General features: G+C 38.0%; 1 protein-coding gene across 1 annotated transcript in view; it reads right to left on the minus strand.

The window, feature by feature from the left end:
- The window catches only part of sdk2.S (sidekick cell adhesion molecule 2 S homeolog), a 410822-nt gene that overhangs the window by 196823 nt on the left and 198663 nt on the right, over positions 1-15336 (minus strand). The window contains exon 2 of the mRNA XM_018238320.2: positions 6518-6677. Coding sequence (XP_018093809.1) covers positions 6518-6677 — 160 coding nt within the window. The remainder of the gene's footprint in view (positions 1-6517; positions 6678-15336) is intronic.

Raw genomic sequence — 15336 nt, forward strand, 5'->3', positions numbered from 1 at the left:
TATTAAGCAGCTCCAGACCACTGAAATGTTACTACATATATTCATATTGGTTGTAATATTAAGCAGTGCCCAGGCCATGAAATGTAGAACATGTACATTTATATTTGGTTATTAAAGCAGCTCCAGAACCATTGAAATGTTTCTACATATACATTCAATTTGGTTGTGATCTTAAGCAGTGCCCAGACCAAAAATGTGTAACATGTACAATTATATTTGGTTATTAAGCCAGCTCTGGAACCACTGAAATGTTTCCACATATACATTCAGTTTGGTTGCAATATTAAGCAGGTCCCAGACCAAAAAATGTGTAACCTGTACATTTATATTTGGTTATTAAGCCAACTCCAGAACCGCCGAACTGTATCCACCTATACATTCAGTTTGGTTGTAATATTAAGCAGTGCCCAGACCAAAAAATGTGTAACCTGTACATTTATATTTGGTTATTAAGCCAGCTCTGGAACCACTGAAATGTTTCCACATATACATTCAGTTTGGTTGTAATAATAAACAGTAGCAGGATCAAAGAAATGTATAACCTGTGAATTTCTTTATGGTTATTACATTAAGCAGACTGAGACCACTCTGCCAAAGCCAAGAGTCATGAGGCCAGTCTCTGTCAATTCCCCACTATCTCGTGTCCACACACACACATGCATACACTGGCTGGACAGTGTTCTACTCCCCTACAGCATTGCCTTTGCTTCTAAGCTAGCTAGACTCAGAAAGCAGAATAAAAGAAGTACACGTTAATATAACTAACAAAACTTTATAACAATAGAACAGAGTTCTAACAAAGAATCTTACCTGATGCTTCTGAGAATCACTCTGATCTGCTAATGGAGGGAGTGAGAGGGGGAATACCTGTTCATTACCTGCACCTGACACTGACCTCCAAAGTAATTATCTAATTAACTACAGCTGCTGCTCCCAGAACCTGCAGATCCACATTACCATACGATCAGTATAGAACATGCAAATTAGCATTGCATTAAAATTGCTCATAGAACATACAGTTCAGTCACCATTTCCACAATGGCCAATCTGGTCCATCCATTCTTAAGAGTTAAGAGACTCCAGCATCAGGATGGCATTACCAGCTAAGCCTAAATGTTTAACTGCTAGTAGATCAAAGGCCCCTTTTTTTTTTTTTTTTTATGTAAACTACCTCAACCTTGGGAAAGACTTGTGAGGGAGGCAGCTGGCTCTGAAACCTAAAATTCCTCCAGAAAAAAGAAAAAGAAAATAATACCCCAGTATGGGGGAAAAAAGAAGGAGGACATAAGGTTTAGGCCGCTAACTAAACATTCTGTTAACCCCACTCTCCAAGACAAACCTGGGATTCCAACAGATTAACCTTAAGTAACTGCCACCTCCCTCTCCCATCCGTAAAAATCATAAGGGGTGTAGGGACCATATACCCCAATGCCGCTGGACGCTTTTCAGACATGCCCAGGTAGGCCCACGGATGGGGGGACATAGCACTTGCCATCAGACAGATTATAATCAGGCCGTGAAGGCACATGGATCAAGGACAAACCAGTGAAATAAGCCACAGTAACACTGTGCCTACCTGATCCAGATGATGAAACACTGAAGACTTCATACCTGAGGTAATGTGCTTAGGGGAAAAAGATCACAAGGACCAAAACCCCAGTCCCTAGGACGCTTTACAGCAAGCCCTAATGCTTCCCCAAGGTTAAAAAGAAAATTGCTTCTAACAGGAGCAAAAATAAACTGAAGCAGAAGGAAAAAAAGACACCGGATTTGGGGGTGGGGTTGGGCTTTTAAAGCTTTGGGGAGGGTCCTTCTGACGGGAGCACTGGGGCGGGGGCTATCCCATTACGTATGACATGGAGTTGTCCAGTGAAAGGCATATTCTGTGTGAGATCCAGAATTTATTCCATACCTGCATAGTTATGGTAGTTGCCTGGAAGAAAAACATATATAAATAGGATCATTTTTCCTTATTGTTGGTGCCATTTTATTTTCTTTTTTGTGCATCAAAAATAATGTCACTAAAGGAGGGGTTAATCTGTATGCCGTGCATTGTACTTGTCTGGATTTATACTTTCATACTTGAGAGGTGCGCAGGGATTGTAGGGCTTAAGCCAGAGAGCTAAGCGACACAGTCGAGTGCCGTCATACAATTACAGCAGCGTATTATAGACGCTTGGTGGATACGGGATGGGCCAGGCTGCTGCACTCACTATGAACACACTCTGTATTTCTTATATTCTCTTTTACAAGTAAGCCTTGTCTGTTTATCAGGGAAAAGGAATAAAAAGGAACAGAGATCAAATGTTAAATTATAATCAATAGCCAACAGAGATGTTCTTCTAATCTCCACAAATGTCCTCCTTTCTGACAGTAGTAGTATCATTCACTTGATAATCTTATTCGCTGGTGGATGTATATATATATATACTGTATATATATATGTTATGTTATTGCAACTACTGGTATTTGCAAAAAGACTCTAACCCTAAAAACTAGCAATATAAAACTAAAGAGAATAGAGTTTAAAATTAAATCTTTCTCATTTTTAGGCCACAGAATCCAGAAAAAACTGATTTCTTTCTTATTAATATTGCCCAAAAATAGTTTTCAGTAAACTTACATCTACTGGCCTCTGCATGCAAAATGCAATATAATATCTATTAGGCTTGATTCCTTATCCACAGCAGTAGCCTACTGATTTTATTATATATTAATTTATTTAATTTACTGTCTTCTATCCTATTAAAAGCACTGTAAAACAGAATGTAACATAAACTTTCAACAATAATATCCCCATGAGAATGCTTTTCTGATGTTTCCCCATTTTATAACCTGTAAACCCATATCTCCAGCCATATATGTTTTTAGACATTAGTGAGAAATGTTTCACATAACTCCCTTTGCAAATAAAATTCATAACTGCCTATTCTTCACAACATTTCTCCAACTCTATCATTGTGCACACCTGTAACATCATGCCTGGAGTCGAACCAGTGACCTTGTGTTTTCATTCTGTCTGCATTAGCTCTACTTTATATGAGCAGACAGCCAAGTTTTTGGTTCGCTGCTATTGCTGTTCCTGTAATTGCTAATTTGGTGATCAGTGTAAGCCATTAGGCTGGATAAATAACCCCCTGCTCTGCTGACTGTTTGCCCAACATAGGTCTATTCTGAGATAGTTACTGGGTGCTCTCTTGATCTGATTTACTGTTCCTGACCCTTTCCTGTCCTTGACCATTGCTGATTTGCTGCCTGAACCGACCTTGCCTGATTACTAACTACTCTTCTGGATCCTGATTCTGTACTGCGCTGTCTGATCGGTTATTTACCCCGGTCTGTTCCACTACTAGACTTTCCATGTTCCGGTTTCCTTGCCTGCCCAGAACATTCGCCTTGGTTCTTTCACTTTAAGACCTGGCACAAATCCGGTAGCGAAGGGCTCCTCCTATTATAGGCAGAAGTATGAGCCGTGACCAGAACCTTGGTGTTTGTTCTGGGTTTTAGGATAACAAATGTGACAATTAAGGCAGATAAAGTGACATATGAAGTATCCAATCCCCACTTTGTTTTCTCTCTCTGTAGTTGAGTTTCATCTACCCGAAATCTTAGTCTGGCAGTTGAGCTATAGCCTGTGTTATATATCATTTTCAACATGAATGATTTCTGAATCCAACCAAATAGAAAATAACGTATCCTTACTAAATTCTAAACTAATTCATTAGGGCTGACAGAAAACTGGAATGATGTTTCACTTAAGTGAAACATTTACCCTTTGGCTACCAGCTGATCTACCATCCTCTATTGAATATTGAATGGAACACTACTTTGCAATGTAAAATCTAGTGGTTAAATTGCTTATACACACTCATTTACTGAACTGTCTTAATTTCATGGTAATGTCTTAAAGGCTAGCTGAAAAGCATGTTGAGCTGTCCTTGTCTTTAGACAAGACTCCACTTCTCAAAATGCCTTGCAAACTTCTTTGATTCTCATCCTTTACAGGTCTCTGAAGCAGATAAGTGTGCAATGCATTCAGGGCCGGATTTATACATCAGGCGCCCCAAGGCCGGGGCCACTTGTCACCTCCCTTTTCCCCTTCATTTGCTCGCACAAAGTCTTATCTTTTTGGGCCCAAAGCATAGAGATTGGTGCACAAGGGATTTGAGGAGCTATGTCCACATGTCCCCACTGCTTCTGAACCCAATACCATGTGGCTGGGTGACAAGCCTTCCCTAAAATTCTGCTGCCCTAGGCGCGGACCTTTGTGGCCTTTCCACAAATCCAGGCCTGAATGCATGGGGGGGGGGGGTAATTGATTGCGGGCTGAAGGGGAGCTGATTATTTTTAGGGAAATGTAGCCAGAACCAGTAGTGTAGGTAGACAGATAATGATTTTATTATTATTATCATTAATATTTATTTGATTAATTGTTTACATTTGCAAAATGCAGGTATCCAATGTTTCTGTAATTTGGGTCTTGACAAAGCTTGACAAAGAGCCGTGCGAGGCTCGAAACGTTGCTGCATATGTTGCCCTGCATGTGGAAATAAAGGCAATTTTACTAAAGTACGGAGTGCTGCCCTTTTGCTGTGTGATCTGTAATTTGGGTCCCCATTCTTAAAAACCATTTAAACATTATATAAACCCAATAGAATTGTTTTGACTCCAATAAGGATCAATTACAAGATAGTGTTTTATTATTACTAAGAAAGTACTGGATCCACTATTTTTGGGATTCGGCCAAACTCCAGATTCACCTTCACACTGAACCTAATTAGCATATGTGAAAAATCACGGTTTGAATGCATCAAATCTGAAATCAGATTTTTTAATGATCTTATTGAGACTTTTCCCACACAAGTCCATGTGCATTTGGTCAGAGTGGCTTTCCAAAAAAATTGAGATAAATTTGGATTTTGATAAATAACCCAAATTTGGGCCAAATCCAAATTATTACATCAGTTTTATAAATGTGAATTAGTTGTGGCAAAGAAAAGGCACATGGGGGGGTGGTGGTGGTGTGGAAGGGATTGCAGTTGGGGTGGGGGGGCCCTGAGACAGTAGCCCCGGTGGGCCCCAAGGCCCCCAGTCTGACCCTAATGTAAAGGGATAGTTTAAATGTGTTTTTTTAAGTTATTTGGATAATGTCCCTCTAGTTTGGTCTGTTTTGTTCAATTGTTGGACTGAAAAAATTTGATTGTATTTTGGAGTTTAGCAGGATTTTGAACAGCAGAAAATATGGGAAAACCACTATTTCATTTCGAGGGTGGACTTTCAACTTAGAACGGAAAAGTACATGTTAGGTGGGTGACTTATGTTTTCAGTTTTCAAAAGCCCTAGTATCCTAAATAAAAGAAAAGGTCTGGCCTGGAAGCCAATTAGTGCTCCAACATGGCCTAGATCTAGGCTTAGGCTTGCCAGGGGCAGGTAAGACAGCAAAATGCTCATTTATTACCTAACAGTAAAGTTATGAAAGGGATAGTGCCATACTCATACTAAAGTTATTTAAGGGATAGTCCCATTTGTTAACTAAAGGTCTTTAAAATTGTCTAAAGTGCGTAGCCAATTAAAACATTTTTTTAGTACCAAGATTTACACAGCGACCAAGTTTAGTAATGTGCTTAGTTTGTCTACTGAACTGACGGTAGTTATACAAAACTAAGTTCAATTAAAGGGCCAGATTTACAAAGTGGGTACCCCTAGGCCCATTGCCAGTCGTCGCCCCTCATCTCCTCCCCTTTATTCGTGCACATGTGCAAATTTTCATTATTGGGTCCGGAGCACTGGGGATTGGCACATGGGAAGTTTAAAAAACCATTGTATCTTTCTGCATCCCCATTGTTTCTGAACCAATGTGGTTGTGCATGCTGCCCCCCTAAAATCCTGCCTCCCTGGGACCTGGCCTTAGTGGCCTTTCCACAAATCCGGGCCTGGTTACAAATGTTTTAAATTTCATGCACCAGTCTGAACAATACCTTATTACTCCCCTGCTCCCCCCCCCAATCCATGCCAAACCCCAGCAACTGTGATGCATTTTAAGTCAAGGAATCAAGATTATCCTTTCTAAATAAGAGATAGGAATCATGGGTTGCCTTCTCCACTTGTACAATATTTTTATTGAAATAACATACAGTATATTCATGTGAGCTTTCATTCTAGAGATAGGGCCATCATTACACAGTGTTGCAGATAATGCTGACAAAGCTGTAGGCTTTAGGAGGATTCTGGGAGTCACTGAGCCAACATCGGCGCCGGAGAAGGAAAGTGAATATTTCTGCTTTACACATAATGTTAATTTCTGTTCTTTCCCTTTAGTTACAATTTAAATCGTCATCTGATTATAACAGTGCTGCAATTTCTTATTGTCAAGGGTTTTGCAAGTATTTCATTCAATTTTTTAATGCTTTCTATACTAGCATATTGCTAGTTCAGAGGGGTAATTATGAGACACTCTGTCTACTGATATCTTAGCAAGACATGGTATAAAGAAAAGAAAGATGGGAGGGGATCAGACCTGTATTCCAGGGAGAATTTGGTCAGTTCCTTTTGGTTGTGCAGCCATTTAAACTCTAATGGCCAGCTCCCTTCTGCCATGCAGGTCAGGACCAGCCGGTTTCCCTCCAAATGGACTTGGCTCCGGACAGGCTCAGTCTTAAAGTATGGGGGAACATCATCTGTGTGAAAGAAGAGCAATAGAAGACAATGAATATAACAATAGATATCTCCTATTACCTTAAATAGAAAAGGATCTAGAGCAGGTATAGCTAAACTGCCTCCAAATGCTGTGAAACTATAATTCCCAGAACCCCCTAAAATATAGCAGGTTGCTATAGTATTATATAGCTAAAACCTTTTCTGTAAAGTTCATTTTCTTAAGCTTGTGTTAAGATTTGTTAAGTTTGTGTGGGGTACCCTATAAACCTAGTCACACTTTAGGGATTGTCCAGTACAAAAGGTTGGCCAATGGCTTCACTAACACATTTATGGGTTTACAGACCTAAGAGCTAGTTGTAGAGACAAAAAATGTGTTTTGACTGCAGTTGTCACCTCAAGTAGAACAGTAATTGGGTAATATAACAATAAAATTAAAAGTATACAAACACATTTGTATAATGCAACGTTATATTTTATTACACTATGAGGAGCCCATTGCTCCCTAAAAATGTCTGCCCTGGGTTCTAGCCTAACCACAAATCCAGAGCTGATGGTGCCATACAAACTCTTATTTTAACTAAAAGAAAACAGCATTGTTTATAATTATATTGTACAGTAGGGTTAAAATTTAAACCAACTTGACTAATAGTTGAGATGATATTTAAATCATACCTCCAACTTTCGATCAGAATTTTAAACATATTTTTACATTTGCAAGATACATCAAAGCTTGTATCATTGCCAGGGTAATTAATCTAATCTAATTTAATCTATTGTTCCAGAATTGGAAACTGGAATTAGAAATGTTATGTTCCATGTTTGTAAACAGAGAGCATAGTATTTTAATCAGGACTATCATGTGCATTATTTGATTAAGTATTAACACATAAAGTAAAAATTGGTAGTGAATGGATGTTGGAAGTGCCTATTTAACCTATTCCAAAAAAAAGCATGTTTGTGTAGATGCTCTTAGAAACCAATAGACACTTTGATGTCATAGTCATTTGTGAGATGCGGCAATATTTCAGTGAAGATTATGTTCAATGCAAGCAGCCAATTGGGCACAGCAGTCAGGACACTATGAACAGCAAAACACTATATAACCATATCAATTATCATTTGATCATCTCCATTACTCTATTTATCCCCTTTTCTTTCCCCCATGGCCTGGCCCTGCATTATGGCACATAAGTAGGCACTTACTCCTCCTCCATACAAATTGAATTAGGGAATATTGACAACTTCATATTTATTCATGAGTATTCAAACAATTAACAGGTATTTTCCACAATGGAGATACATGCATAAACCTTAGGCCAAAAGGTGTGCATTCAGAAATGAAAGCAATATAAAATATATAATGTATTACCAAAAAAAGGCTCTCTGTCCAACAAACTCAGCACTAAAAATTTTTTAGCACATTCTAGGCATTGTATAGCAGATGCTGACAAAATCACCAAGAAGCTTTGGTTGCCAAATTCTGAGAAGAGAAAGCCTTTTGTATGTTCACAGAAACCCATTCTAGACTTTTTTGCTCCATAGATCAGTGCCTGAGCCAATTTGTTACAGATTTCATAAGCAATCAAACAGTATGTTATCTCTTTTAGGGCTCAAAGCTAGGAGCACACAATACGCCAGGAACCATCTGTACAAAACTTAGTGGCAAATCCCATTTCCTATCTGCTTTTAACCCTCAGACACTGAGCCTTATCTTGTGTTCAAGATTCATGTTCTATCCCAAGCAGTTTTCCATTCCGTTACTGTTTAATATTTTACACAAATCCTCTAAATATGCTGCTAAAACCAATTCTTCACCCATAACCTTTGTCTATTAATCTTGGTGCCATCAGAGAAACTAAAAATACAAGCCATCAGTGGTGGAAATGGTATATTGTATGAGTCAGAAATATCTAAGAAAAGGTTTATATACCCTGACCAAATGCAGTGTTTGGCAGATTGCAATTACACTGTGCAATATTTCTCCCTACCACCTTCTGATTATTTTCTAAGTGCTGGAACTTTTTTTTTTTTTTTTTTGAAGCAATTGTATTAATGTAGAATAAAGTGTTACATAAAATGTTAAATAACTAGTTTACCAGTTTGATCAGTCTAGATCAGATCTGTGGTTTCTATAGAGTAGGGCATGTAATTCGAAGCTTGTCAGTCATCTGAATTGTAACTTTTTAGCAACCAATGTCTATTGAAAGGCATCATAGACATTTTGGATGTCACACATCAGCATACAAAGAATTTGCTGCCGTAAAAAGTAGTACATAACCACTTTAACCTTGTACATTTTCACCTTATAGTGTGCCTTGTGTTGCCATCATTGGGGGCCTAGCTCACTGCCTACCTGCTCCCTTCCCCCCAATGTCTCTATGCCTATTATCATTATAAGATAAAATACATCTCTTCTCCACCCCTGATTACACTATTTTCAGTTTCAAAAGCAATTCACCCCAACCACCAGGCACTCTTGAAAAAATAAAATCACATTGAAACTAACAGGTACAATTACAACTATTATACATTGGTTTTCTACTTACCGTAAATTCATGAACCAAGAATGCAGAGTAAGTTGTCATTGTAACACTGTTGACATCAACAATGCCTTGTTGATTAACTTTAATCGATTTTAAATGTTAATTAAGCAAATGCACCTCTTTGTTAAGTTAGTTATTATCAAATGGTTATGATGTCACCGAGCTGAAGGATAATTATTGCCTGCTTAGCTTCAAGTACCGAAAAGCTATCGCAACCATATAACAGAAAATATAAAAATGATAAAAAGATGAAAACGGTGACTCTCATTGCCAGTCCCTAAGGTGCTGTAACTCAGCCACAAAGGACTCACACAGCATTAGGATCTTTTTAAGATGATGTTTTAAAACCAATAAAATATTAGGCTCCATTCAATAGATATAAACTGTTGAAATATTTATTTGCCAGAAGTTAGAAAAACATGCTTCTTAGAGCCAGAAAGGCTACAAATAAGAGTTTTATTGTCAGCATTGTTTTATATATATATATATATATATATATATATATATATATATATATATATATATATATATATATATATATATATATATCTATATATACACACACGTATATATATATTTATATTGACAAGGCTGGGCAGGGCATCTATGATCACACACTGGGGGTCATTTATCAACACTGGGCAAATTTGCCCATGAGCAGTGACCCATGGCAACCAATCAGATTGCTGCATTCATTGTTCTACTTGCGGCTGGCTTTAAAAAGCTAATCACTGATTGGTTGCTATAGGTAACTGCCCATGGCCAAATTTGCCCAGTGTTGATAAATGAGCCCCATTGTTACATTGACTTTTCCCACAATGTACTAATTCTAGTACTACACATGTTCAACACAACTTAACAGTGCATAGCTAGCAGACCATCTTTCCTTCAGCAGAAAGCAGTATTTCATAAAATATATTGTGGACAAAATGCTAGGCTTTGAACATTTATCGCATGTTCTACAATGATGAACCTGGATATAATGTGGCATATACTGTTGGCCTATAAAAAAGAAAAAGTATGCTTAAGTCAACCCCCCCACAATACTTTTGCATCTAGTTCTGTGGGCATAACTTGAGACAAGCAGCTTTAGCTGTTCCATGTGAACACTTATATTGTTATATTTAAACATCTATTTCTTATGTAACCTTAACATAAACACAACATTTTATGGAAAGAATAAGCTTCGAAATGCCATACAAGCTCAGAAAGAAGAGACATTGCAGAGAAGCCAGTCAAACAGGTGACAGAGTTACAGGAGCAAGTTTGACACTGATTTCTCTGATGTCATAGGGTTGCTGTACTTTTGCAAGCATGTACATCATAGCCAAAAGCTCCAACCGCTAGAAGGGTTATTCAATATTTACACACTTTTCTTAGCTGATCACAGCAGGTTTATTTTCCCTAATCGCCCTGACATGGGTGTGTTAGATGTGAGCCTTGCAGACAGTTGCAGCTACAGTAGCTGTACATTAGTGAGCTGTAGATGAAGGAGTGGGTATTAGAACTCTATGTCAGTGAAAAACAGCTGTATAACACATTACTCCTGTATCTCCAGCTGGGACCCATACTAATCACTTGGTCTGTTTCCTGTTCTCAAGAATGAAACTAATGGATTTATGCTCTATGCTAAATACAGGGGTTTGCACAGAATAGATATTCTCTCGGAACTCAGTAGGGATCATCCTTATGTACCTCTCCAGCTGCTCTAAAACTACAACTCCCAAAACCCCCTGGGCCTTGGGGGACAAAATGTGAACAGCAGTTCTACATGAAGAGCCTAACTGAACGGATTCTTGACAGCCACAGATGGTTATTGCTTTACCTGTTTTGCTATTTCTGAAGGCATGTTCAGATGTTATCCCCTCTTAAAAATCATTGTTATAGCGGCCAAAAAAATCAAAACAGGATACTGTGTGATTCTGTTACAGATTATGCCAAGATTTCTTTTATCTTCAAACAAAGGGTATATTTAAAATAAAAATGTTCAAATGCCCCCCTGCACATACACTTGCATATCGAAATCTGTGAATCCAGCTCCAGACAGACATTTATAATAACCATACTGCTATAATTTCAAGACTCTAAAAGACAGAAAAAAACATTTGTAACCCAAATTAGATTTTGGGTTTAATACCCCCACCCCAACTAGCATTCCAGTAGCCAACCCCACAGTATGGGAACCTCTGTTCTATAATTTCTAATGCTGGAGCAATTTTAACAACTTTAAGTTCTCACAGAAGTACTTTAAAAAGAAATCAGAATTTCTGAAAATGCAGTTTGCACTGTTTGATATGAAATTCAAATATCAGCCCTTGGGTCTAGTAAACTTCCTTTGAAGGATGATCTAAAATTGTAAAGTATGTATCAAAGATAAAGAATAAGGTAAAACACAAATTATTACAATTACTGTAGCTGCATGCCCAGTAGAAACAAACAAATAATTATAAAAAGGTAGGGGTGCAGTAATAAACAAAATGCGGAGAGACATATCCTATATATATAAGACATCTTAAAGAAGAAGGAATACCATTTTACACTTGGGTTAGGCACCCCCAAGTGATTACTTTTACTTACCTGACTACCCCTGGCCGATGCTCCTATCAGCAGAAAACTGCACTGGCCGGTCTTTATCTAGCGAGCACCACGAGCGATTCTTTTCCTACTTCTTTGGTTTTCAAATTTCCCAGGGCAGACGCATGCACAGTAGAATGAAATAGCCAGCTTTTTAATTTAAGTTCGGCTTTTCGCTCTACTGCGCATGCGCAGCCACAAGAAGATCTGAAGAAGCAGGAAGAGGATTGATAGAAGAAGCTGGTGCGATTTCTGCTGATAGGAGCACAGGCCCGCAATGTCAGGTAAGTAAAAGTAATCAGTTCGAGGCACCCCCAAGTGTAAAATGGTATTCCTTCCCCTTTAATGTGGCCATAGACGTAACAGAGCTGGCATCGTCATATAGACAGGTAGAAGCAATAGAATTCTACCTGTATCTGACAATTCAGCACTAGTTCGGGTGCCTTCAAAGGCACCTGATAAAAATTTTCCGCCTGGGCCGATTGAGGAGCCGACCGATATCCAAGTCTTCTGTCTATATCGGTCGGCTCGACATCCGCCATACATGCACCCAATATCATATGAAAGATTTTCATACGATAATATCGGTGCATATATGCCCACATATAGAGCATAAGGGAAAAAACATACAGAACATCTGTATCTGCTGTTAGCTTCTGTTTTTCCATATTGGGTATTTAAGCTATTGGGTATGAATGCAAAATCCTTCTATTGCAGTCACAATTGTGATCTCCACACTCTGTTGAAAATCATCTGAAAAGTCATTCACAAAATATACAGAGGCCCTTTCCATAACCGACCTGCCATATGACATGATTCATACAAAGATGGTATGTATATTTGATGAGCTAAGACTGGCCTCAGAGCGCATCTCAGCCGAACAAACTCCAAATTGTCAACTTAAACGCTTTAAATGTTTGATGTTCACACTTTACACTCAGGGAAACCAATCACCCACGGCTGATACATCCCGGGCCCCACCAGGAATTATTAATCAGACACAGGATGTTTCACAGGGGCTGGGAAGGCAAGCAGAACTGTTCATAGGGATAATTCATGTTATCTCAGATGCTGTAGGAGCTAAGCTGGAAGTTAACCCCATCAAACCGCAGTAAAATAGTCTCAAAGGACAATGCATAAAATTCATTGGAATTTACTGGGCCCAACAAGTCTGCTTTTTGCTGCAAGCTCAACTCCCTTAGTATAATTTTTATTTGCAACAAAGGGTATCTTTGCTTCTCTTTCAACATGTTAAAATTCCTTTAAATTAAAAGCCTTTACAACTGGGTAAGACAGTGTGTCACATTAGGGGCAGGTCTCCCCAAAAACTAGGAAAATACAGCACAGATATTAATAAAACATATCAAAGTGACTTACAGAGAGTAAAACTTTTATAAGTACAGGTATGGGATCCATTATCCAGAAAGCTCCGAATTATGGAAAGGTCATCTCCAATAGACTATTTTATCCACATAATCCACATTTTCCTTTTTTCTCTGTAATAATAAAACAGTACCTTGTACTTGGTCCATACTAAGATTGTATTAATAGTTTTGGACGCTAAAGCAACTTATTGGGTTTATTTAATGTTTAAATGATTTTCTAGTAGACTTAAGGTATAAAGATCCAAATTATGGAAAGATCCGTTATCTGGCAAACCCTAATTCACAAGAATCTTGGAGAATTTTAGCTATACACTAATAGATCCACTTGTTTGGTGAGATAACAAGTGGATCTTTGTCCAATTAAGCTATCTCTGTGCTGTGCCAAATCAAGCTGATCTGATCATTGACCCATTGGCCAATTATTGGATCCTATTGGACCCCACAGGTGCATTGGACATGGTCCTTAACTGATAGGATTTTTAAACCATCCCAGTTGATAGCTTGTGATTTTTTGATAACAATCAGGCTTTCACACAGCAGGCTTGGTCTGGAGAAGCCAGCAGTCCATGTACAGCCACCATTATTCAACAAATAAAAATAAACCTAATTAACTAATGGAGTCTCTGATTTCCTATATTATAACATTGCAGCCTGATACTTTATTTACATGCGCAAAGCGAAGGAGATAAAACCAAAATACATGGTGATACTGGTAATTTCTCTTTGCCATATTTTTATTCTCCAAGGATGTAATCCAGTAATTACAGACTGAGGAAAGTACCACTGATTATCTTCATGCCTTTATTAAATATGGACGTGAAAACACATCCATATTTAATAAATATGAGGAAAGGCTAGTGTAAGCCTGAAACATTGCTGTGCTGTATTTCTGTCTGAAAAAGCCCTTGGAATAAAAGATTTTTTAAGAAAAATTACCTTGTTTGCTACTGTCTAATTTGAAACGTGAAAACACAGATCCAAATCTTGGATTTGTAATTTCATACAGAAAACGGACAAAACCAAGCTGTTTTACAATCCCAGGGGTGACCTGGTATGGCTTGGTATCCTTTGCTCATCTTTACTAACCATTCAGTTCATTTCAGTACTCTCACAATGTATTAGTGACTCATTGTTACTATATTATATGATACTGATATATATATCTATATATATATATAAAAAATTTGGATATTTTTTGCAACATAGGCAACACAGTATCTTGTTTTTAACCGTTATTTTTGTCTTAATTTTGTTTTTATGTCAATATAAAGTTATGTGAATTTGAAAGTGTGTTGTTTAAATGCTAGTTTCCGTCTGGTGATGTTGTGGTTATGTCATTTCCATCTTGGCCATTTCCCGCCAATTGAAGTATTTAAGGCATTTGTATGATGTACTAATTACATTGAAAAAGGTCTCGGAGGAGACCGAACGTAAATCTTTTTAATAAAACTTTCATAATATTTATAAGACCTGAGAGTGCTGGATCCTATTTGTATTCTATATATATATTTATTCTTAAGGCAGACAAATAATTTCTGTACACAGTGACACCCCTGTCTTGCAGAATATTGCAGCATTGGATTGCATTAGCTCTTTTAAATCTATTTCCAGTCATCACTGTTGTATTTAATTGGTAGAAGTAGCAATGTGTTTCCTGCACAACATAAAACATCAAGAAGCAAATGTATGTTTTGCTCCAGTAAAAGGGAACATTTAGGATTAGCAAGAGCTGCACTGCGCTGTCCTTACATGGATGTGAATATTCGCTCTGGGAACCATAAAACTGAATTATGTGTTGTGTTAGCCGGTCTCTGTAAGGAAATAAGCTGGCAGCAAACTCATTTATACCTGATGGGAGCCAACCACCATTCATTCAAGTCTATAGGAAGCAATGGACTCAAGTCTTTCTAAGCTAAACAGCATGTCTGCAAACCTTACACTCGCCTGCAGAGAAATGCTGCATGGTCAGTAATTCCTTGCTAAGAATAGCGTTAGTTACATCACTGCTAGTCCCTGTAGACATAAACTTAAGTGCAAATATATCTGTTTATAAGCTGGAGTTCTCTTGCATTTATTTTTTCCTAAATAGACAGTAAAGTATGTTAGGACAGCTTATTGTGTCTACAGAATATTCCCTCTCTCCATCTTTATTTCCCCAGATGAGATTTTCTCCTGGG

This window comes from Xenopus laevis, chromosome 9_10S, assembly GCF_017654675.1.
Source record: "Xenopus laevis strain J_2021 chromosome 9_10S, Xenopus_laevis_v10.1, whole genome shotgun sequence".
Taxonomy (NCBI): domain Eukaryota; kingdom Metazoa; phylum Chordata; class Amphibia; order Anura; family Pipidae; genus Xenopus; species Xenopus laevis.